Raw genomic sequence first — 25130 nt, 5'->3', positions numbered from 1 at the left:
ACTGTGGGAGGTGCAGTATTGAGGGAGGGTCACTGTGGGAGGGGCAGTACTGAGGGAGGGTCACACTGTGGGAGGGGCAGTACGGAGGGATTTTCCCACTGTATATCTAAATTTCCACAGTGACCACACTTCCAAATCTCCCAGGACCCCAGGAATGTCCTGGGTGCCAGAGGTACAGGAAAACTGAAAATTAAAATATTTTTATCTTTTAAATGACGGCACCAAAAGTGGCCCCAGTCATTGCCGTATGTTGCTGAGTCACTGGTTTACAGATGAAGCGAACCCCTGTGCTTACTCAGGCATGAAACAACTCTTTCTCTGGCACGTCCTGTGGAGTTTGGGCTTGAGATGTTCACCCAGAATTTCTGGGGCACAGCACAGAGCGGACCCCCAGTGATGGGCTCAATATAAAGAAAGCTTCATTTCCAAACCCACGTCAAAGAACTTTGGCAATTTACAAGAATAAAATCAAAAATCGATAGGCTTCAAATGTTCGCTAAACATTACTGGAAGTCAACAGGACAGTTTAAACAAATGTCCCAACAACGCAAACACAGGGAGGTTAAATCCTGAGGTCCCGTTCCAGAGTGCAGCGGATGTTCAGTCATGGAGCTGCTGGTCGTCCTTCTCACCCTCTCGTGCCTCAGCGCCGTGGCTGCAGACGAAGGTAACCCCAATGCTTTGCCCCTTTCACAGCCGGGTTTCTGGCAGTAACCCTGGGCCCTGTTTAGTGAGACCACTGAAAATGGGGCCTACTTCAGTCAGGCCAGGTATCCATTGATGAGAGACCCAGTTTAGTCAGGTGTTGTGATAAGGGGACCAGAAAATGGGGGGAAACGAAAGAACAAGATGACCAAGGATCGGTGGAAGATCTGTGAGGGATCTTCAAGAAGATGTGTCAGGTACAGGAGAGGAGGGCAGGGGAATCCCCCGGGCTCCTGGCTCGATGAGGGCTGGAGGGGATACGATGAAACTACAGAAAGGCTGCGAGTGATGGAACGTCCTCAACCAAGAAGCAGCCGAGTACGTAAGATAAGGGGAGTAGTGAAGAGGACAAGGTGGCTGGTGAGGAGTGACGTGAATGCGGACCCACGGATGTTCCATCGGCTTGTGAACAGCAAGTGTGATGTGGGAGATGGGATGGGGCCCATTAGAGACCAAGAGGGTGATGCATGTTTGGAGGTGTGGGGTAAGGCTGGAGGCCTCAGTGGGCACTTTGTGCGGTGTTGACTAAGGAGGAGAATGTGGACAATGTACCAGCAGAAGAGGTGGTGGAGGGGGTGGGTGGGGTGAAAAGTGATGGTCACCATGTACGGGAAAGGCTGGCCATCTCAGTGAGGACAACTTGCCTGCTGCATCCCAGGTTATGAAGGGAGGTTAGGGAGGGGTGGATGGTGGAGAGAGTGGAAGGGGTCCAGTAACCCCCTGATCTTCTCCAGATATGGGGAGGTGCCAGAGGATTGGCGAATGAGAAAGGACCGTGGGCACAACTGCAGGTTTCGGTGGATACATCAAGTACCATCCTGGCACAGCGAGGGTTAATGTCCCTGCAACCTCTGCCAGGGGGGATTGTGGGGGGGGGGGGGGGGGGTCAGGGCAGTGGGAGTGGAGACGGTCAATGATCTCAGAAGGAAATTAGATCAGCACTGGAGGGGAGTCAACCTGTGGGTCCAAGGGGGGAGAGTGAGGCGAACTGGGCCACGTGCATCGCTCTGCAGAGAGCTGGCATGAGGCAGATGGGCCAAATGTCCTTCTGCTGGGCTGGGCTGCCCATGCTGACCATCAGGTAACCATCGACACTGATCCCATTGACCAGCCGTGGGTCTGTAGCCCTCTCTGCCTTGGTGATTTGTCCAGATACACGTCCTCGTCTGTCTATTCAGGGTCCGCGCATTGGCAATGACTTCGAGGGGCTGCTGGTGAGCTGCCATTGTCAATCACTCCTGCCTGCAGGGGGACAGGACTGCAGCCCAGTGACGGGGGGGGGTTGTGGGTTAATCCCCCCTGTAAATTGCCCCCTTGTGTGCAGGTGAGAGTAGAATCTGGGGGGGGGGGAATAAAACAATGGGATTAATGTAGGATTAGTGTAAATGGGTAGTTGATGGTTGGCATGGACTCGATGGGCTGAAGGGCCTCTTTCTGTGGTGGATCCCTCTATAATTCCATGCAGGAAGCATTGGTCCTGGGATTCAGACCCAGTGACGATGCAGGAGTGACCGGTATAGCTTCAAGCAGAGGTGGGTGGCTGCTTGAAGGCAGAGGTCCTATGTGGTGGAGGTGCTGAGCACACCCTCTGCTCCGCTCCCCTCCCCTCCCCTCCCTCCACCCCCCTCCCCAGCATGCAAACAGAGGAAGATCCAAAGGTCAGTCAAAGCACAGGGCAGGGTGGAGGGAGGGCTCGAGACCCATCTGAGCATGCACATGTCCCAGGCACCAGTCCTGCTGCTGCCAGTGGGAACGATTCCTCCCCCTGGGATCCAGGATGACCCTTCCACTCTGGTTCTGTGGGTGCTGAGGCCCATGAGGGAGCCACAGACTCTCCTGGAGACGGGCCAGGAGGTGGGTGATGGGTGGGCGGGTAGATTGTGAGGTGGTGCTCTCCTTCTGTCATGGATCCTGGGGCTCTGGGAGCTCCCAGATCTCAGCACCGAGCTCCTCAATCCCACCTCGGACCCTCTGTCCCCGCTGGGAGTGGTCATGGAGCAGAGATTCCCAGTCACTCGTGACTATAGAAACCTGAGCTGTGGGTCAATGTGCAGCTAGGGCTCTCTCTCCATCTCTCTCTCTCTCTCTGTCTCTCTGTCTCTCTGTCTCTCTGTCTCTCTGTCTCTCTCTCTCTCTCTCTCTCTCTCTCTCTCCTTCCTCTCACTCACTCTCTCCTTTCTTCTCAGTCTCTCTCTGTCTTTCTCCTCCCTTGCTGTGGGAGGGACGGTACTGAGGGAGGGTCACACAGTGGGAGGGGTGGTACTGAAGGGAGCACGTGGTCTCCACGGGCACCCTGGTTGAGTTCCGTGCTCGGTGGGCCCCTCAGGGGGTCGCGTGTGTCATGGACGGTACAAACGCGATTCTTATTTGAAGTGTCGCGTGTTGCGTTAACGGGTGTAGTGTTGCGTGTGTGTTCGTTAGTATTAGTTTGCATTCTCTACTGTAGTTCTGTCGTTGCGTAGTTTCTGCTTTTCTGTATTAGATGTAGTGTATTGACACTGGTTGTCCTTTTTGTAGAGCTTTTAGCTAATAAATGTTTATAATAAAAAAAAGGGTGGTACTGAGGGAGGGTCACACTGTGGGGGGGCGGTGTGACTCTCCTTCAGTTCCGCCCTTCCCACAGTGTTTTAGGACTGAACCTGCTTTGACACGATGACTGGCGAGTGGTGCCCTGTGTTGAGCTCCCTGCGCTGTGTGTGTTTTACAGGATCCTGCGTTGGTCGCTGTGACCTGGGCTTCCAGCCGGCGGTGAAGTGCCAGTGTGATGCCCTCTGTGCTTTCTACGCCAGCTGCTGCAAGGATTACTACTCCGTCTGTGTGAAAAGTAAAGAGTGCTCCCAACGCACACACACCACCTCACACTCACTCACACCACTCCTCACACACACACACACACACACACACACACACACACACACACACACTGACATGCGCGCACGTGCACACACACACACACAGACACGCACACACAAATCCGCTCACACACACAGACTGACACGCACACACCACTCCTCACACACACTGACACGCTCACACCCACACACACACCCACACACAAACACTGACACGCACACACACACACTGACATGCACACACACATACAAACACTGACACGTGCACACACACACAAACACTGACACGTGCACACACACACACTGACATGCACACACACATACAAACACTGACACGTGCACACACACACTGACATGCACACACACATACAAACACTGACACGTGCACACACACACTGACACGTGCGCGCGCGCACACACACACACACACACACACATGCGGAAGGCACACATACATCCGTGTACACACAGACATGGACACATATGTACGTACATGCGGGTGTCGCTCCTGGGAGTTATGTGGGTGGATGACATTGCTTCTCTGTGGAGCTGGTTGATCAACGTCAGAACCTCCATGCTGGAGATACAGGCACAGCGGGTAGTGCAGCTGCCTCACGGCTCCAGAGACCCGGCTTCAATCCCAACCTTGGGCGCTGTCTGTGTGGAGTTTGCACGTTCTCCCTGTGACCACTGGTTTCCCCCGGGTGCTCCACAGTAGTGTGGCAGTCAGCGTAACGCTTTTACAGCGCCAGCGACCCAGGTTCAATTCCGGCCGCTGTCTGTAAGGAGTTTGTACGTTCTCCCCGTGTCTGTGTGGGTTTCCTCCAGGTGCTCCGGTTTCCTCCCACGTTCCAAAGACGTACGGGTTAGGAAGTTGTGGGCGTGCTATGCTGGTGCTGGAAGTACGGTGACACTTGTGGGCTGCCCCCAGAACACTCTATGCAAAAGGTGCATTTCAATGTGCATTTCGATGTACATGTGACTAATAAAGAAATCTTTCTTGCCTTATCTTATTCGTTTCCCTTCCACATCCCAAAGATGTGCAGGTCAGTAGGTTAACTGGCCACTGTAAATTGTCCCCTGGTGTGTGGGTGAGGGGTAGAACCTGGTGGGAGTTGATGGGAATGAAATGGGTTAGGGTAAGTGCATGGCAGATGGAGAGCACAGATTCGGTGGGCCGAAGGGCCTCTTTCTGTGCTGTATCTCTCTATTACTAACTGACTGGCTTGCTGGGACACTTCAGAGGGCAGTTCAGTGCCGACCACACTGGTGTGTGTCTGGAGTCACGTGTGGATCATATCAGGTAAGGACGGCCAATCTCCTTCCCTACAGGGCTTCAGTGAACCAGATGGGTCTTCACAGCAATAAACAAACTGCTGGAGTAACTTCCTTACAGTTGATGATGGATTTTATCTGATGTGACGGTGTAGAGGGAGCTTCTCTCTGTGACTGACCCCAGGAGTGTGTGATGGGACGGCATAGAGGGAGCTTCACCCTGTGTCTGACCCTGGGAGTGTGTGGAGGGAGCTACATCCTGTGACTGACCCCGGGAGTGTGTGATGGGACGGTGCGGAGGGAGCTTCACCCTGTGTCTGACCCCGGGAGTGTGTGACGGGACGGTGTAAAGGGACCTTCACTCTGTGTCTGACTCTATTGAGAAAATGATTAGTTTAGTAGCATTGACTAACAATGTTTTCTCTGTTGTCAGCCCGTGGGGATGTGTTTGCCATTCCTGAGGATGAGATTGATGGTTTTGAAACACGAGACTCTGATCTCTTTGGGAATGGGACGTTTGAAGAGTATCCCGATCCGGAGCTGGAGCCCAGCCTGGAACCGGAGCCCAGCCTGGAACCGGAGCCAGAGCTGGAGCCCGGCCTGGAACCGGAGCCCAGCCTGGAACCGGAGCCAGAGCTGGAGCCCGGCCTGGAACCGGAGCCCAGCCTGGAACCGGAGCCAGAGCTGGAGCCCGGCCTGGAACCGGAGCCCAGCCTGGAACCGGAGCCAGAGCCCAGCCTGGAACCGGAGCCGGAGCCGGAGCCGGAGCCCGGCCTGGAACCAGAACTGGAGCCGAGCCTGGAACCGGAGCCAGAGCCAGAACCAATGAACGTGTGCTTCAATGAAAGCCCATTTGATGCGTTCACCGACCTGAAGAATGGATCGATCTTTGCTTTCCAGGGTAAGCAGGACAAGGCCATTTAGCCCCTCGAGCCTGTTCCACCGTTGCGATCGATGTGCACGTTTGCCCCAACCACTCTCCCAGCCTTCTTCTGCATCATGGACAGGATGGTAGGGGAGAGAGCTTCTGACTTGCACCCTCGCAGCTGACAAGCCTGAACTCCCTGGCTCCCGCTTTGGGTGCGGGGAGATCCCACTGAGTCACGCCAGGCTTGTGTCTGCATGCCTCTGCCCGTGTTCTCAGTTGGCCTTGGACACCTTTGTTGCCTGCTGGCTGTGGGCAGACGCTGGTGACACCGTGCCACACACAGCCCTGCCCCCAGCAGCCACTTTACCCCCCCACCCTGGCACCAACCACCAGAACAAAGCTGCTGGGACGGGCCTCAGCAGCCTCACTCCAATCCTGTTTCTTATTTACAAACTTGGAACTTGACAATAAGTTTGCTTTTCACACACGACCAAAGCTGAATAACTTCCAATACTGCCCACATTTCCTGGGATGACACTGGTTCAGCCACTGGTGACCAGTGTCAGTGGAAGAGAAGCCCATTTTCTCTGATATTAAGATATCACTGACAACTTGGTTAAATTACAATGCTGCCCTCCCTATCCAGGATACACTGCAGTGCCCACCAGAAGGCCTCCAGAGAGCCAGTGGACACCACGTACCCCCTCTCCAGGGACACCCAGGCACGGATGTATCCTCAGAAGAGGGACAGGCAGGCGGCTCAGGCAGAACCCTTGACGGCTCACTGCCTGGACCCACGAGTGGCCACCTAGGCCAGGCTCAGGAGCTGACCGATGAGGAGGTTCTGCGACCCACCCACCCCCCTCCTCACCGGGTGCCCTTAGGCCAGCAGAGTGCGGCTGAAGTGCAACCAGAACATGGGGGGCAGCCCCTTCAAACACTCAGACAGCGGCCGCAGAGCCGGGGTGAACTAATCTGCCAATGGGGAAGCACTTCGATTGGAGGGTACCTTGCCCTAGACTCTGATAAAGTCCCAGGGAAAATAACACTAACATAGGGGGTATAGTGGACAGTGAATATTATCAAAAATTGCAGTGGGATTCTGATCAGCTAAGTGGGCCAAAGAACGGCAAATGGAGTTTAATTCAGATAAGTGCAAGGTGTTGCATTTTGGAAACTCAAATCAAGTAGAACTTCCACAATGAACAGTAGGGTCCTGGCGTGTGTTGTAGAACAAAGGGACCTTAGGAGTACAAGTACATGGCTCCCTGAAAGTGGAGTCACAGGTAGACAGGGTGGTGAAGGTGGTTTTTGACACACTGGCTTCCTTGTTGAGTATAAAGATTGGGAGGTCATGGTGCAGCTGTACATGACACTAGTGAGGTCACACCTTGGGAGTCTTGTGTTCAGTTTTGGTCACCCTGCCATAGGAAGGATGCTTTTACACTAGAAGGAGTGTAGAAAAGATTTACAAGGATATTGCCAGGACTTGAGGGACTGAGTTACAGGGAGAGGTTGGACAGGCTGGGACTTTATTCCTTGGAGTGCAGAGTGATCTTCACTCTGTGTCTGACCCCGGGAGTGTGTGATGGGACGGCATAGAGGGAGCTTCAGTTTGTGTCTCACCCCGGGAGTGTGTGATGGGACGGTGTAGAGGGAGCTTCAGTCTGTGTCTGACCCCGGGAGTGTGTGATGGGACGGTGTAGAGGGAGCTTCACTCTGTGTCTGACCCCGGGAGTGTGTGATGGGACGGTGTAGAGGGAGCTTCACTCTGTGTCTGACCCCGGGAGTGTGATGGGACGGTGTAGAGGGAGCTTCACTCTGTGTCTGACCCCGGGAGTGTGTGACGGGACAGTGTACTTCACACAGTGTCTGACCCATTTTGTTTCTCTCTCCCCAGGAAAACACTTCTACGAACTGGATAAGGAAGGTGTTGCTCCTGGATATCCCAAGCTGATTCAGGCCGTGTGGGGTTTGCAGGGTCCCATTGACGCTGCCTTCACACGAATAAACTGCGAGGGAAAGACCTATCTCTTCAAGGTCCGAGGCACCAGGGGCTGGGACATGCCCTGGGCTGGTTTGCTCTGTTTGAATCGCTTTGCTGCATCAAGTTGCACTTTATTTGAGCTCCACGGTGAGGAGAGGTGGAGACGGAGGAACAATGGGGAGAGAAAACCGAGGGTCACCCATTGGCCATCCCAGACCAAGGGTGGTCCACATCAGTGGTCCTGGAGTCCAGAGTCACATGACACTGGCATCAGGCAGTGTAGAGGGAGCTTCACGCTGTGTCTGACCCACATACTTGGAATTTGTGATGGGATCGTGTAAATGCCCCCAACAAATGACCCCAAGTCCTCAACCCAAGCACATCAGTTTAACTCAATTGTGCTTGTTGAGCCGGCGTTCATTGCCTGTCTCCGATTGCCTCTGAAACGATGGTCATTCACGGCCACTTCTGAGGGCATCGGACACCTAGGGTGGGTATGGAGTCACACACACCAGGCGGGGTACAGAGGGTATGGATACCCTGAAGGACATCGATACCCGGTGGTTTACCACAGCCCAGGACTTGAACACCCACTGGTACTGAGAGGAGTTTGTTTTGATCCCCAGGCTCAATGCCTTCCTCGAATTTACAATTCCCCAGCCACGGCGGTGAGGCTGCAGCTTGTGTCTTGGCTTCAATGCTCAGGGACTCTCGCAGCCCATGCAGCTCCAATGACCCAACCATGGCTCTCTGCAACTCCTCATGATCCGACCAGTTGACTCGCTCTGCACAGTGCAGAGGGAGATTCATTGTATCAAACACATGCTACTCTTGCCCTGCGAGTGTGTGATGGGACAGTGTAGAGGGAGCTTCACCCTGTGTCTGACCCCGGGAGTGTGTGACGGGACGGTGCGGAGGGAGCTTCACCCTGTGTCTGACCCCGGGAGTGTGTGACGGGATGGTGCGGAGGGAGCTTCACCGTGTCTGACCCCGGGTGTGTGTGATGGGACAGTGTAGAGGGAGCTTCACCCTGTGTCTGACCCCAGGAGTGTGTGACGGGACGGTGCGGAGGGAGCTTCACCCTGTGTCTGACCCCGGGAGTGTGTGACGGGACGGTGTGGAGGGAGCTTCACCCTGTGTCTGACCCCGGGCGGGGGCGGGGGAGGGGTGGAGATGTGATGGGATGATGTAGAGGGCCTGACCCTGGGGTGGGGGTGTGTGGTGGGACAGTGTGGAGGGAGCCTCACTCTGTGTCTGACCCCGGGGGAGGGTGTGATGGGATGGTGAGGAGGGTCTGACCCCGGTGGGGGGGGGGGGGGGGGCAGGGGGGCGCGGGAGTGATGGGATGATGCAGAGGGAGCCATGCAGGCTCTCACTGGATGCCTTGGCCCAGCTGTGCGGATGAGCTGTGTTTGGTGCTCTGCCTTGAGGTGGATGCACTAGTGGAACCTCCTGCTCCCTCTCCAGGATAATCTGTACTGGCGTTTCAACAATGGGATCATGGAGGATGGTTTCCCGAAGCTGATCAGGGATGGATTTCCAGGAATTCCGAGCAGCATTGACGCAGCACTGGCATTGCCAGCATCCGGCATCAGTGGGAAAGAGCGAGTTTACTTCTTCAAGGGTAAGGTGGGCCTTCCTGCCACATCACACTGTTGTAACTAACGGCAGATGCAACGGAGCTCAGCTTCTGACCAGCCCTTCCTCTGCAGGTCGGGACTACTGGCAGTACGTCTTTAACAATCAGCCGAGCCAGCTGGATTGCGCGAGAATATCCATCTCCATCCCCTTCCAGAGGTACACCTACATCATGGCTGACAGCTGGGAGGACTTCTTCTCCATGCTCTTCGAATCACCCCGGAGAGGTAACCCTCGGCAACGGCTTGTTCTGCTAATCATGGACCTCCCCACGTCCCCAGTGTTGCCTCCAGTTCTCCTATCTTACCTCCTCCTTTCTCTCACTTTTGCATTTCTTTAGTTCACTGTATTTTATTTAATCATTTTCTCTCCCTTTAAGATAGCGAAGTATGTGTTTTCCCATCCCCGGTGGGGGGCGGCGGGGGGGGGGGGGGGGGGTGTTGGGTGTAACAGGAGAGTGCAGAGGGAGCTCCAATCTAACACTTTGTTCTCCAAAATTAAAAGACAACCCTCACCATCCAGGCCGCACCCCAGCCCATGTTTCCCACCAGTCCCGGAAGGCCTCCAGGGAGTTAGTGGACACCCCGTGTTCCCTCTCCAGACACATCCAGACACTGAGGCAGCTGGTTTGGGCAGATCCCGAGGACCCACTGCTCGTTCTTGTGACCGGCCTCTGACCCACCCACCTCCCCCAGGAGAGTGGGACTGAAGTCCAACCAGAACTTGAGGAGCAGCCCCATCAAACAATCAGACGGGGGCTGCAACCTCTCCCATTTGGTGTGTACGTGGGACACAGACTCTTCCATGCCACAGAAATGGCAGCTTGCCTGGGAGTCTGACCCAACTTGTGCTGCACAGGTCTGCGCTGTGGAACACTCCCCAGTGTAACACGTGGGGAGACTTCCCACGGGGAACCCATCGGACTGCAGAACGATGGGCACAGTGTGTCCCGACAACAGGCAAGGACAAGGAAGGGGTTCACTGACTACCTGCTGCAGACCCAGACTGGCAACTCCAAACTTCCAGACTTGGCCAGCTAGGTCAGTGGTCACCCACCCTGTCCTGGTGACGGACACTGAAGCCCCCACCCAGAGCACCTTCTGTGCCTTTGCCCCACTGAGGGCTACCTCCAAGTGTTGTTCAGCGATGGAAGGGCCCCGATTCATCAGCTGGAGGTGGTGATCAGGGGCAATCTGACACGGTGGGGTGTGGAGTCACTCGAGGAGTGCCATCCTTACCAACCCTGTGTCTGTCCTGCCTCGGACAGGACGTACCGAGGGTGTGTGATGGAGTCAGGTAGGCGGTCTGCACGGTGTGATCCAGTGAGGAAGGTGATATCACTCCATAGCTCAACCAGCCCAAGGACAAGTCCCTCGACTCCAACCCAGTGTTTGTGTGGGGGACTTTGCTCTCTGAATTCAGTGCTGGGGGTCCGGAAACAACCGAGTGCCACCCCCCACAGTGGGCAGAGAACCCACCACACTGGTGGGTCTGGAATCACATATGTGTCAGACCAGGTAGACAGCAGATTCCCTCCGCTTGGGGAGGTTACTGACAGTCTGGTAGTTTTGTGGTCAGCAATGCCAACAACTAGACTCAAAATATATTCGAGATCATGAACTGAATTTAAATCCCACATTCGCTGTGCTAGGGTTTGAACTCCCGTCTCTGGACTGTTAGCTCAGGCCTCGGGGTTCTCGGTCTGATAACATAACCTCTGTGCCACACCAGCCCATTGAGGGTGTGCTGCACTACCAGAGGAGCAGTAAACTCGGTTCACTCTCAGACACCAGCGATCGATCCCATCAACCCGTCAATAACCAGTCTATGGAGACAAGAGATGGCTGATACTGGAACCTGGAGCAATGCGATCTGCTGGAGGAGCTCAGCGGGTCAGGCAGCATCTGTGGAGGGGGGAGTGGACAGTTGACATTTTGGGTCAAGACCCTTCGTCTAGACTGGAACCTGACCTGTGTCCTGAGTCTCCCGTTGCTCTGAGCCACATGATTCAGGTTCAGGGCTGGGAACGGTGCAGATCCAGTTGGATGATGGACCTGGTTAGAGGGGCTGAACAGCCTCGTGTCCCTTTTGTCAGGGGTGAGGGACAGGGAGGTGAAGCAAGGCGAGGATAGGAAAGGTTGCCTCTGGCTTTGGGATCGGTGAGCCAGAGGGATGTTTCCCGAGAATGTCTGTGAATGTGAGGTTGATTTAGCAGCAAAGACTCCCCCCCCGCCCTCGAGCACAGGGTCGGTCAGGGAGGGGGCACCCTGGTGGACTGGTCACACACAGGCCCAGGTGGATGAGGACAGGAGGGTTGAAGGGAGTGGTTCTTGGTCTGATCACAGAGGTTGGGGACAATCCAACTGTAATTGGGGCTTAGGACAGGGATGGGTCCTGGGAGTGAAGGCTGATCTTGGGGGAATCTCATTGAGGGGTGGGGAAACCTGGTGCGGTGGGCAGAGGGTCCCTCCTCCCCAAGGAGGTCCTCTCCACAACCCCACGACCCCCCATCCCTAGGAGTTGGGATTGAGGCCGAGATCCTTGTCCTGCCCAAACATCTTGTTCCCTCCCCTCTGACCGAGCGACCAGGACAACGCAGACAAGATCTGACGATAGCAGGGCAGGCCCGAGGGGCCGAGTGGCCTCGTCCTGCTCCCATTTACTGTGCTCTTCAATAGTTAAAAGTCTGCCCAAAGTGTGATCCAGGTCTTGCTCCGGGATGAGGAGAGAACTGCTAACTCAAAGCAGTGATGAAAGCCCTGGGTATCCAGCTGTGGGCACCCAGCTGTGGGAATCCAGCTGTGCATTCTGAGTCAGAGTTGTATAGCACAGAAATAGCTTGAGTTGGGCTGAAGGGCCTGTTTCAGTGCTGCATTATTCTTTGACTCTAAACAGGCCTTTCAGCCCAACTTGTCCATGCCAACCAAGATGCCCATCTCCACCGATCCCACTGGCCTGCAGTTGGCCCACACTCCTGTCCAAATGTCTTATATTTCTTATTGACCCATCTCTACCACTTCCTCTGGCAGCTCGTTCCATATACCCACCACCACGTGGAAAAAGTTGTCCCTCAGATCTCCCCCCTCACTTTAAACCTGTGCCCTCTAGTTTTAGACCCATGTCTCTCAATTTTATAAACCTCTATAAGGTCACCACTCAGCTCTCTACGCTCCAATGGAGAACAATCCCAGCCTTTCCAATCTCTGCTTGTAACTGAAGCCCTCTGTTCCAGGCAACACCCTGCATTCTTTCTACCACTTCTTTCTATAGTGTGGTGGCCAGAACTTCACACCATATTCCGAGTGTGGCCTCACCAATGACTCGTACAGCTGCAATGGGAGGTCCCGTCTCTCATACTCAATACCCCTGCCTATGAAGGCAAGCAAGCTAAATGCCTTCTCTACCCTATCCGCCTGTGTCACCAAGGACGAACACCCCAAGCTCCCTGCCGTTTACTGTACACGTCCAGCCAGTATTGGACGACCCAGATGCAGTACCTCACCCTTGTCTGGATTCAATTCCATTCACCACTTCCACACCCAACTTCCCGGCTGGTCTACCTCCCTCTGTATCCGTGGGCATTCATCTCACCATCTGCGACTTCATCGGTGTCTGTGCCATCAGCAAACGTACTTACCAGACCAGAAACATTCTCATCCAAGTCATTTCCATAAATGACAGGTGCTGACAGCACTCCCTCAGAACACCACCAGTTACAGACCTCCTGTCAGAACACCCCCCCCCCCCCCCCCACCACCAGCACTATCAGCTGCCTCTCATTACCAAGCCAACTTTGGATCTAGTTTGCCAAAACATCTTGGATCCTGTATGCCCCAATCCTCTGGACCAGCCTACCACACAAGACCCTGTCAAAAGCCTTGCTAAGAGTCCATGTAAACCATGTCTACCGACCTGCCTTCATCAATTCTCTTGGTCACCTCTTCAGATTTGAGGCAGGATTTCCCCTACACAAAACCATGTTGACTCTTCCCAATCATTCCTCACCTTTCCAAGCGACCTCACACCCAAGGATTGTTTCCAAGTTTCCCGATCACTGGGTATAAGGCTCCAGGGTGTCCAGCTGTGGGTGCTGGGTGCCCAGATGGGGGTACACATCTGGCTGGGTGACCGTGGCCGGTCGATCTGACACCACCCTGTACCTCCCCTTGCAGCCGGTGCCTCCGGACCATTCCGCATCAGTCGGTACTGGCGTGGGCTTCCTACGCATGTGGATTCGGCGATGATCGGGAAACTCTTCATGATCCGGCAGTTGAAGAACCCCAAGCGGAAGAGGAAGCATCCCCATTATGGACAACGCTGGCCAAAGGGTCAGCGGCGGCAGCACTCGTCCAGTGCAGAGGATGATCCCTTCACCCTCATGCCCAGCCAGAGCGTCTACTTCTTTGTGGGAGGTAAGTGGGCCAGCTCCTCACCAGTTCCCCACCCACCTCCTCCCACCAGCCCCCCGACTCTGGGGACTGGGACAGGCAAACTTCCCACCACACAGCCAGCACAATGCAGATGTTTAGTGTAGGCTGCTGATGGCACAGGTCACAGCTGGATGTGGGATCCTAAAGCCTTGGCTGTTGACACATACACTGCACCACTGGATTGGGGGGGGGGGGGGTGGTCACTGGATCAAAGTTCACTGGATCTGGGGCCACTGGATCAGTGATTCCTGGACCAAAGTCACATCCCTGGCTCATTTCTCCCAATAAAACCAGAGCGTGCTGGGAACTACTCAACCAGCCTCTCCGGAGAGAGGAACAGCCAATATTTCAGGTTGATGAAGGTCTCAGACCTGAACTGTTAACCGCTTCTCTCCCCACAGATGCTGCCTGACCTGCTGGGTCCATATTTCAGATTTCCAACGTCTGCCAGGTTTTGTTTGCTGATGGCCACTTCTCCCACTCCCACTCCCATTCCACAGTCCAAGCCCAGGGAGGCTGGAGCCATTGGTGGCATGCAAGATGCTCAGGGTTCCTGGGATAGTGAGTCCGAGACCTGGAGTGCCTTTGGGGTTTCCAGGGAGATGCTCATTCAGGATGTGGGAGCAGTGCTGGGTGCCTCCCAGCCGGCGTTGGAGAGCGGCAGAAGCTGGTGACAGATGGACCACTGCAGAGGACATCAGGGACTGGGGTCACGGAGGGTGGTCAGGATACAATCTCCATCATAAACCCAAAGCAAAGAATGAAGTGTTTCACTGTGATTTCAGGTGAATATTACCGCGTTGACCTGGAGACCAAGAGGGTAGTCCGTGCTTGGCCCCGATATCCACGATCCATCGCCAAGTACTGGTTCAAGTGCAAGCACGTGTCTGAATAATGCCAGCTGTGGACAGAACCGTCACCCGCTGAGCCACAGATGCCTGCTGCAGATTCCTTGAGTGTGCCAGTGGGAGGTGACGCTGCAGGGAATGAGTAACGAGGAAATAAAACCAGAGTAGCCTGCCTTTGCGATGGTTATTGTCTCGAATCAAACTACCACAGGATTCACTGGTTGGGGATTCACCGTACTGGGGCTGCTGGAACAGGGGTTCACTGGATTGGGAGTCACTGCACCAGAGGTTCACTGGACTAGGATTCATTGGCCCAGTGTCCACTGGCCTGGGAGTCACTGGATGAGGGAATCTTTGTTCTCCTGTGTCAGTCCACCAGTGAGACAGCAAACCAATATAAAACCAGGGTACCTTCCCCCTTCCCTGAACCACCTCCCCAATTCCACCAAATCTCGCAAGATCCGTAAGGAGTTTGTATATTCTCCCCATGTCTGCGTGGGTTTCCTCTGGGTGCTCCAGTTTTCTCCCACATTCCAAAGACATATGGGTTAGGAAGTTGTGGGCGTGCTATGTTGGCGCCGGAAGCGTAGCGACACATGCGGGCTGCCCCCAGAACACTCTACACAAAACATGCATTTCACTGTGTGTTTCCATGTACATGTGACTAACAAAGATATCTTAGAAGATCCTTCAGTCCCCACTGCCCCCCCACCCCCTGTTTAATCCCATTCCCAGCACTGGAGCCCAGGCTGCTTCAGGATGTGAAGAGGGCAGAGTGGGGTCAGGGGGACACCCAGGGTTCCCATGTTCTGAAAGGGGACTGTCTGGGTCCAAGGATACAGCTGGAGGAGCCGGGTTCATCGTGTATTAGGAGCAGGAGCTGTGTTGCAAGGCCTGTTACCCAGTGGGTCAGGAATAACTAGTGGATCAGGAGTAACTCCAGTGGGTCCGAGTTCAGGGAAGTGACATCCCAGAGGGAACCCCTCTCAGCCAGTGTCTGACCTGGGAACCCATCACCAGTCCTTCACCGCCACTGGGTCTAATCCCGGGAACTCCCCCAGGACAACACTGGGAGCCCCTTCACCAGAAGGACGGGAGTGGGTCACCCCTACCTTCACAGGGACGGTCCCAGTGGGAAGTGTGGGCTCTGCCGGAGACAATTACATCCCATCAGGGAATCTTCGGAAGTGTGAGCAGGTTTTACAGTGGGATAGTGCTGCAGGTTGGATGGCGCCCGAGAGGGGAACCTGTGCGTGGTGATTTCCCTGTGCCCGATACCCCAAGGGTGTCAGCCCCCAATCTCTGACTCGCCCGAGGTACTGTTGAGGGATATGAAATAGTTCCACAGTTCTGGAGCCCAAGCAGCGAGGACCACCGATCCCACCACTTAACTCCACCTGCACGGTCTGTGTCGTGAGCATCCCACTGGGAACAGTCCTCACCCCAGACCATGGACCTCGTCCCCTTCTCCAGAATTCCAGATCCACCCGCCCTCTTACCCTCCCTAGACCATTGACTGGGAACTGCCAACGTGACAATGACTGCCTCAATTTTTCCACCCTCCAATTCAGTCTAATCTGCCCCTCCCTCATCCTCCAGCTCTCTGCCCACCCAGAACAAACCCCGACTTCAGCAAACCCATTGACAGGAACGTGCTGTTGTCACCTGGAGGGCTGACCTCCATTTCCAGAGACCAGACATCAGTTCCAAAGGCCCCCTCCTCCCTCCCTCTGGACCACCACCGGACATCAGACCACAGTCACCGACCTCATTTCCTCAGGAGATGCACAGACCCTGCATGGGAGAGGGTGAAGCTCGACCCACTCTTGGGTAAGACATCAGGGCAGGTGACTGAGGTTACAGTGGGGGAGCACCTGGGACCAGTGACCACAGTTCTATTCATGTTACAGAATTTGTGGACAGGAACAGAAATGGTCCACAGGTTCAGTTTTTAAATTGAGGCAGAGAATTTTGGCGGTATTTGATAGGAGCTGGAAGTTCGACTGGACTAGGTTGTTACAGGGGAAGTGACCTCCAGCAAGTGGGAGGATTTTCAAAACGACATAGCAAGAACTGCAGGTCTATGTTCCTTTTGTGGAGCAGGGACAGGCTGGAACCCTGACTAACAGGAGACAGAGACCCTGGCCAGGACAGAGGCATGGGTCGGAGACAGGCAGCTGGGATCAAGTGAGTCCCTGGAGGGCAGGGGACGCAGGAGTGTACTCAAGAAGGCAATCAGGAGGGCAGAAAAGGGGGCACGAGATAGCTTTGACAGAGAAGAATCCAAAAGAGATTAATTCTGTTAAAAGGGGAAAAAGCAGAGAGAATAGGGCCCCCTCAAGTGACTAAAGTGGACATTGATATGTGGAGCCACAGGAGATGGGCAAGGTCCTCAATGAAACGTTTTTACCGTGGAGAACATTAAGACTTCAGAACTAGGGGGCATTAATAGGAATAGTCTGCATTGCAGTAGAGGTGCTGGATAACTTAATATGCATGAAGGTAGACAAATCTCCAGGGCCTGACCAGATATATCCAGGAACACAGTGGGAGGCTGGAGAAGTTACGGGGGATCGGTCTAAGATACTTCCATCATTGTTAGTGATGGGCAAGGTGCTGGTAGACTGGAGGGCGGCGATTTCTCTGCCTTTAACAATGCAAAGAAAAACCTGAGAACTATGGACCAGTTAACCCAACACCTGCGGTAGGCAAGTCACTGCAGAGGGTAGGGAGAACTAAGATAAATGTTCATCTGGAAAGAGGGGTTAATTCAGGGTAGTCAGCACAACTTTGTGTGGGAGATCGTGTCTTTTGAACTCAGCTGAGTTTGGATGAAGTGACTAAGGTTGATACAGCCAGGGCAATAGACATGGTCTATGTGGACTTCAAAAAGGCCTTTGATAAGTTTGCATGTGGTCGGCAGCCCTGCAAGGTTAGATCACATTGAATCCAGGGAAAGCTGGCTAATTGGATATACAATTGGCTTGATGGAGGAACGGTTTGGTCCGGATGCTCGTGACTAGTGGTGCACCTCAGGGGTCAGTGCTGGGCCCATTGTTGGTTGTCACACACATCCATTTGGCTGAGAATATCGGAGGCAGGGTTAGTTAGTTTGCAGATGACTCTGAAGTAGGCGGTAACACTGACTGAAGAACGTTAGCCTGAATTATTGGGGATCTTAATCAGCAGGGCAAGGGGGCCAAGGAATGGCAGGTGGAGTTTAATTCAAATAAGGACCGGGTCGGGATTTTGGAAAGTCAAATTAAGGCAGGACTTTCAGTTAGTAGCATGTCCCTGGGGAGTGTTGGAGAACAGAGGGACCTTGCAGTTCAGGTACATGGTCCCCTGAAAGTTCACAGACAGGGTGAAGGTGGTGTTTGGCGCACTGGCCTTCATCAGTCAGGGCACTGAGTACAGAAGTAGGGAGGTTGTTGCAGTTGTACAGGGTGCTGGTGAGCCCACACTTGGTGTCGTGTTCAGTTTTGGTCGCCCTGCTATAGGAAAGAGGTTACTAAACTGGAAAGTGTGCAGAGGAGATTTACGAGGATGTTGCCAGGGCTCGAGGGACTGAGTTACAGGGAGAGGTTGGACAGGGTAGGTCTTTATTCATTGGGGATGAGGAGACTGAGGGGTGATCTTATAGAGGTGTATAAAATCATGAGGGGCAGAGACAGGGTGAATGCACACAATCTTTCTCCCAGGGCTGGGGGATCAAGAACTAGAGGGCACAGGTTTAAGTTGAGAGGAGAGAGATTTAGTAGGAAGAAGCATTTTTTTAAAATATAAAAAAAGGAACGAGCTGCCAGAGAAAGTGGTTGAGGAAGATGGTGTAAAAATGTTTATAATACAGCTGGACAGGTCCATGGATAGGAAAGGTTTAGAAGGTTATGGGCCATACACAGGCCAATGGGACTAACTTGGATGGGGCATCTTGGTCAGCATGGACCAGTTGGGCTGAAGGGCCATTTCCATGCTGTGTGACTATGACAAAGACAGGAGAGGGGAGATGAATTGGGGTTGGGAAGCAGAGAGGTGTCCAGGCTGGTGGTTGTTGATTTATAGCTCCTCGATTGGGGGGGGGGGGGGGGGGGGGGGGGGGGAGGTGGTTCAGGCAGGGACGCCTCTTCATCCAGGTCATCTGGAGGCTGCCGAGGCCTAAGTGCAGAGGGGCAGAGGGGCAAGTAAAGCTTTGTTCACCGACAGCCCCAGCTGGCCTGGGCCAGGCCATCAGTGGGCCAGGAGTCCTCTGGTGTTAAACTTAGATACACAGACAAACTTAGACAGAAAAGGGGAAGCCCAATCTTCAGTCCTGAAGAAGGGTCCTGACCCGAAACATTGACCGCCTGTTTTTCTTTACGGGTGCTGCCTGTCCTGCTGAGTTCCTCCAGCATCGTCGTGTTTTTCATCTATTTGTCAGCAAAAAAAAAAGTAGTGTTCTCACACACCTTCTGTCCTGCTGAGGTAGGACAACATCCAATACAAGAGGCACTTCTGTGTCCACAGTCCCTCCCACTCCCCCCTGCACCCACTCCCCACCACCCCCACCCCCCCCACCGAGGATGTTGCCAGGGCTCAAGGGACTGAGTTATAGGGAGAGGTTGGACAGGCTGGGACTGTATTCATTGGAGCGTAGGAGACTGAGGGGTGCATGAAATCATGAGGGGCATCGATAGGGTGAATGCACACAGTCTTTTCCCAGGGTTGGGGAGTCAAGAACTAAAGGGCACAGGTTTAAGGTGAGAGGGGAGAGATTTAATAGGAACCTGAGGGGCAACTTTTTCACCCAGAGGGTGGTGGGTATATGGAACGAGCTGCCAGAGGAAGTGGTTGAGGCAGGTTCATTAACAACATTTAGAAGACACTTGGACAGGTCCATGGATGGGAAAGGTTTAGAGGGATATGGGCCAAATGTGGGCAAGTGGGACTGGCTTAGATGGGCATCTTGGTCGGCATGGGCCAGTTGGGCCGAAGGGCCTGTTTCCGTGCTGTATGACTCTATATGTCTAAGGTAGAATGCACGATATCTAGCTGTGGGGGGGCAGTAATGGTTGGTGGGACAATAATTAGCCCTTTGACTCGTTATTGCTTGCACAAGTTGGGTTCTGATATGTCCTTGTGTCAGAGAAGGAGGTCGTTCGTTGTGTGTAATCAGACCCCTGATATCGGCCGGGGATAGCGTGCTGACAGTGGTTTGTCTCTCCTGCCAATGGACTTCTCGGTGGTTTGAAGAACAAAACAGTTCTCTGCTGCGTCCTGCCCAATGTTCATCTCTCAACTGCCATCACTGAAACAGGCCTGATTCTGAGACTGGGACTCCTGCTTCGACACTCCTCTGCCAGGGGAAACACCCTCCTCCCCTCAGCTCAGAGAACATTGTGTTTCAGTGAGGTCACCTCTCATTCTGCTAAATGCTGCAGAACGTCAGCCTGGCCTTCTCACTGTGCTTGTACCACAGACCTGCCATCCCATGAACCAGTCTGGTGAACCTTCACCGTCCCTCTCCAGAAGGTGGAGTCATTCAATCAATGAGTCACACAGCAAGGAAACAGGCCCTTCGGCCCATCGCTTCCATGCTGACCAAGCTGCCTACCCGAGCTGGTCCCATTTGCCTGTGTTTGTCCCACATCTCTCTGAACCTTTCCCATCCACGGACCTGTCCAAATGTCTATGTTGGAATGTTACCGCCTCTAGCAGCTCCTCTGGCAGCTCGTCCCACGTACCCAGCACCCTCTGTGTGAAAACGTTGCTGCTCAGGTCACCTGTAAATCCTTCCCCTCTCACCTTAAACCTACATCCTCTGGTGTCAGACCCCCTTCCCCAGGACAACAGCCGTGACCTCTCACCCCGTCTTTTTTAACTTTCCACTTTAGCTTTATTGCAGTCGGGGCAGTCGTGTGCTCCTCCTGCAGGATGTGGGAAATCAGGGAGACTCCCCGTGTCCCTGGTGACCATCCTGGGGGAAGTGTGTCCGGCTGCAGCTCCTGACTGACCCCATCCAGCCGCTGGAGCTGCAGTTGGACTCACTCAGGGGCATCCGTGATGCTGAGGGTATCATAGACGGGGCTTTAATGGGGGTACAGAGGGTGTAGGGAGGGTGGAGGTGTGGGTATGGGAGGGGGAGCTGTGTTGTAGATCAGGGAGAACATCACGGCTGCACGTGGAGAGGACATTCCTGGGGGATCATCCAGTGAGGGTGTACGGGTTGAACGGAGAAGTAAGAATGTGCTGAGATCTTTAATGGGATTGTACTGTAGGCCCCCCAGTAATCAGCAGGAATTAGAAGAGCAAATACAAAACGTCGGCTGTTTATTTCCCTCCACAGACATTGCCTGACCTGCTGAGTTCCTCCAGCTTTCTGTGTGCGTTGCTCCAGATTCCAGTGTCTGCAGAATCTCTCGTGTCTTCGTGTCGCTGCAACAACAGGGTTGTTGTAGTCGGTGATTTTAACTTTCCAAACATCGACTGGGAATGCCATAATGTTAAAGGTTTGGATGAGGAGGAATTTGTTAAGTACGTTCAGGAAACATTCCTCAATCGACATGTGGACGGCCCCACTGGAGAGGGGGCAGCACCTGACCTCCTCCTGGGAAACGAGGCTGGGCAAGTGGCTGAAGTGTCCGTGGGGAGCACTCAGGGACCAGTCACCACCATTACATTCGTTTTAAAATAGTTGTGGAAAAGGATGGGACTGGTCCACAGGTTAAAGTCCTACATTGGGGCAAGGCCAATGTTGACGATATTAGAGAGGAACTTTCAAACATTGATTGCTTGTCATCTGTATTAATGAATTGGACGAGAATGTGGGTGACATGGTTAGTAAGTTTGCAGGTGACACTAAAATTGGTGGTGTGGTGGACCATGAAGAAGGTTGACTAAGGTTACCTTGGGATCTAGATCGACTGGGCCAGTGGGCCAAGGAATGGCAGGTGGAGTTTAATTCAGATAAATGCAAGGTGTTGCATTTTGGTAAAGGCAAACCAGAGCAGGACTTGAACCGTGAACGGCAGGGCCCTGGGGAGTGTTGAAGAACAGAGAGACCTAGGGATACAGGTACACAGTTCCCTGAAAGTGGTGACACAGGCAGACAGGGTGGTGAAGAAGGTGTTTGGCACGCTGGCCTTCATCGGTCAGGGCACTGAGTACAGGAGTTGGGACATCATGGTAGAGCTGTACAAGATGTTGGTGAGGCCCCATTTGGACCAGTGTGTACAGCTCTGGTCGCCCTGCTACAGGAAGCATGTCATTAAACTGGAGTGGGTGCAAAAAAGATTTATGAGGATGTTGCCGGGACTGGAGGGCTTGAGTAATGAGGAGAGACGGGACAGGCCGGGACTGTTCTCCCTGGAGCGAAGGAGGCTGAGGGGTGACCTTATCGAGGTTTATAAAATCTTGAGGGGCAGAGATAAGGAGAATCGCCATGGTCTTTTCCCCAAGGTGGGGGAGCCCAAAACTAGAGAATATACATTTAAGACGAGAGGGGAAAGATTCAAAAAGGGCCTGAGGGAGGCGGGTGTGTGGAACGTGCTGCCAGAGGAAGTGGTAGAGGTGGGCACAGTTACAACATTTAAAAGACATTTGGACAGGTACCTGGATGGGAAAGGTTTAGGATGGATTTTGGGGTCCAAGTCCATAGCTCCTTGGAAAGTGGCTGCACAGGTTGATAGGGTGGTAAGGAAGGTGTACGGCACGCTTCAGTCAACCAATCATACCAGTGTCCAAGAAGAGCAGGGTGTGTGCTCAGTGGCCCTTGCCAAGTCGCACTCACATCCACTGTGATGAAGTGCTTTGGGAGGTTGGTCATGACTAGAATTAACTCCTGCCTGAGCAAGGACCTGGACCCACTACAATTTGCCTACTGCTGCAATAGGTCTACAGCGGACGCAATCTCACTGGCTCGCTATTCGGCTTTGCAACACTGAGACAACAGCAAAACATACATCGGGCTGCTGTTTATCGATTACAGCTCGGTGTTCAACACCAACATCCCGTCAGTACTAATCAACAAGCTTCAAACTCTGGGCCTCTGTACCTCCCTCTGCAACTGGATCCTCGACTTCCTCATTGGGAGGCCACAGTCAGTGCGGATTAGTAATAACATCTCCCCCTCGCTGACAATCAACACAGGCGCACCGCAAGGATGCCTGCTTAGCCCACTGCTCTACTCTCTCTACACTCACGGCTGTGTGGCTCGGCACAGTTCAAACACCATCTATAAATTCACCAATGACACCACTGCTGTTGGCAGAATCTCAGATGGTGACGAGGAGGCGTACAGGAGTGAGGTTGATCAGCTGGTTGAGTGGTGTTGCAACAACAACCTCACACTCAACATCAGCAAGACCAAGGAACCGACTGTGGACTTCAGAAAAGGGAAGTCAGTAGAACACACACCCAATCATTGAGGGGTCAGCGGTGGAAAGGGTGAGCAGCCTCAAGTTCCTGGGTGTCAGCATCTCAGAGGATCTCTTCTGGGCCCAACACATTGATGCAATCACGAAGAAGGCACGCCAGTGGCTCTACTTCATTAGGAGTTTGAGGAGATTTGGTCCATCACCAAAGACTCTTGCAGATTTCTACAGATGTATGGTGGAGAGTATTCTGACTGGTTCCATCACCGCCTGGTATGGAGGCTCCAATGTGCAGGATCGCAAGAGGCTGCAGAGGGTTGTAGGCTCAGCCAGCTCCATCACAGGCACAACCCTCCCCACCATCGAGGACATCTTCAAGAGGCGGTGCCTCAAGAAGGCAGCATCCATCACCAAGGACCCTCACCACCCGGGACATGCCCTCTTCTCATTACTACCATTGGGGAGGAGGTACAGGAGCCTGAAGACCCACACTCAACGTTTCAGGAACAGCTTCTTCCCCTCCGCCATCAGATTTCTGAACGGTCCATGAACCCATGAACACCACCCCGCTATTCCTCTTTTGCACAATTTATTTATTTTTACTGCTGCCACAAAACAACACATTTCATGACATACGTCAGTGATAATAAACCTGATCCTGATTCTGCTCGCCTTTATTAGTTGAGGCATTGATTCCAAGAGTCAGGAAGTTATGTTGCAGCTTTATAAAACTCTGATTAGGATGAAAACGTGGGTGGGTGGGTTAGTAAGTTCACAGATGATATAAAGATTGGTAGCATTGTGGATACAACGGGATATAGGTCAGTTGCACATATGGGCGTGGGGAATAAAAGGGTTAAGAATTGTGACCATACCTATAGCTGATAGAAAAAATACCTCTCCAGCAAGAGCAAGCAAGCCGCTGACTCACTAGACAGAGTGTTAAATACCTTGTTCCGGGTATTGATCTGTCCCGATCTGCTCGACTGTAGCGATACTGGGTGCAATAAACATCCAGGTGAAACTTGGTCTAAACAACAAGGGGTGATACCTCCCTTTGAGTTTCTTGATTATAACTCAATTATAATAAACAATAGGTGCGACGTCTGTCTCGGGTTGACCGAAACTCGTGGCGCCGGATGCATTAAGTGTGCGTGACAACACCTGTATAAATCTCTGTCGACCCCTTTGTACCGGGAGAACTCAGGAAGCGACTATTGTTGAGTGCTGAAGAGCCTTCTCCTCAGCGGTCCACTGCTAATAAATGTGTTTTATCGAATCGACCTCGTGGCACCGTGGAACTTTACATCGGACAGCAGTGAGGATTGAATTACGGGACAACAGGCGGAGAAATGGCAGATGGAGTTTAATCGGCCAGGTGTGAGGTGTTGCACTTTGGGAGGTTAAATGCAAAGGGACAGGACACAGTTAACGCAGGACCCTGAACAGTGCTGATGAGCAGAGGGATCTTGGGGTCCAAGTCCAGAGCTCCCTGAAGGTGGCTGCACAGGTTGATAGGGTGGTTGGTGGGAGAGTTTCTTGCTCCAGATTCCCTTTCTTTAATTTCAAAAATAGACTTTATTCATGATAAAAAAATATACAAAGAAAGAAAGAAACAGGTGCCAAAAACAAAACCTTAACAGTCATGGCCGTTACGTTCAGTAGTGTAAAGAGAAGCACAAACAAACACAGCACCACTGCCGCGTGTGGCCTGCTGGGGCCCTCCCCTTTCATTGTTCGAGTGGCTTCCCCACCCACCTCTGCCCCACCGTGTGCGGTAGCGGAAGGAGCCAAGACTGTGGACCTTCCCCACAGAGCCTTTGCATTGGCTGCACCAAGCTTCAGTACATCCCTCAGCACGGACTCCTGCAGCCGGGACTGTGTCAGTCGGCAGTGTTCCCTGATGGACATCTCGCTGTGCTGGTTTCGGGCAGACCAAAGGATGTCCTTCACCGAGTTGATGACCTTCTTGTGACCTTGCACCTTATTGCACTGCACTTTCTCTGTAGCTGTGACACTTTACTCTGTACTGTTATTGTTTTTACCTGTACTACCTCAATGCACCGTGTACTGACTCAATGTAACTGCACTGTGTAATGAATTGACCTGTACGATCAGTTTGTAAGACAAGCTTTTCACTGTACCTCAGTACAAGCGACAATAATAAACCAATACCAAT

The 25130-nt window shown here is 53.3% G+C and overlaps 1 protein-coding gene across 1 annotated transcript; it reads left to right on the top strand.

The window, feature by feature from the left end:
- Positions 1-505: 505 nt before the first annotated feature.
- On the top strand, positions 506-14777 carry vtna (vitronectin a). Its single transcript, XM_052035470.1, has 8 exons — positions 506-667; positions 3413-3529; positions 5266-5733; positions 7601-7740; positions 9155-9311; positions 9400-9552; positions 13498-13737; positions 14541-14777. The coding sequence occupies exons 1-8, from the start codon at positions 607-609 to the stop codon at positions 14648-14650; spliced, it is 1446 nt and encodes a 481-aa protein (XP_051891430.1). The 5' UTR covers positions 506-606; the 3' UTR covers positions 14651-14777.
- Positions 14778-25130: the final 10353 nt, after the last annotated feature.

Source organism: Pristis pectinata, chromosome 21 (genome assembly GCF_009764475.1).
Source record: "Pristis pectinata isolate sPriPec2 chromosome 21, sPriPec2.1.pri, whole genome shotgun sequence".
Classification (NCBI taxonomy): domain Eukaryota; kingdom Metazoa; phylum Chordata; class Chondrichthyes; order Rhinopristiformes; family Pristidae; genus Pristis; species Pristis pectinata.
This window is presented reverse-complemented; position numbering and strand designations above follow the sequence as displayed.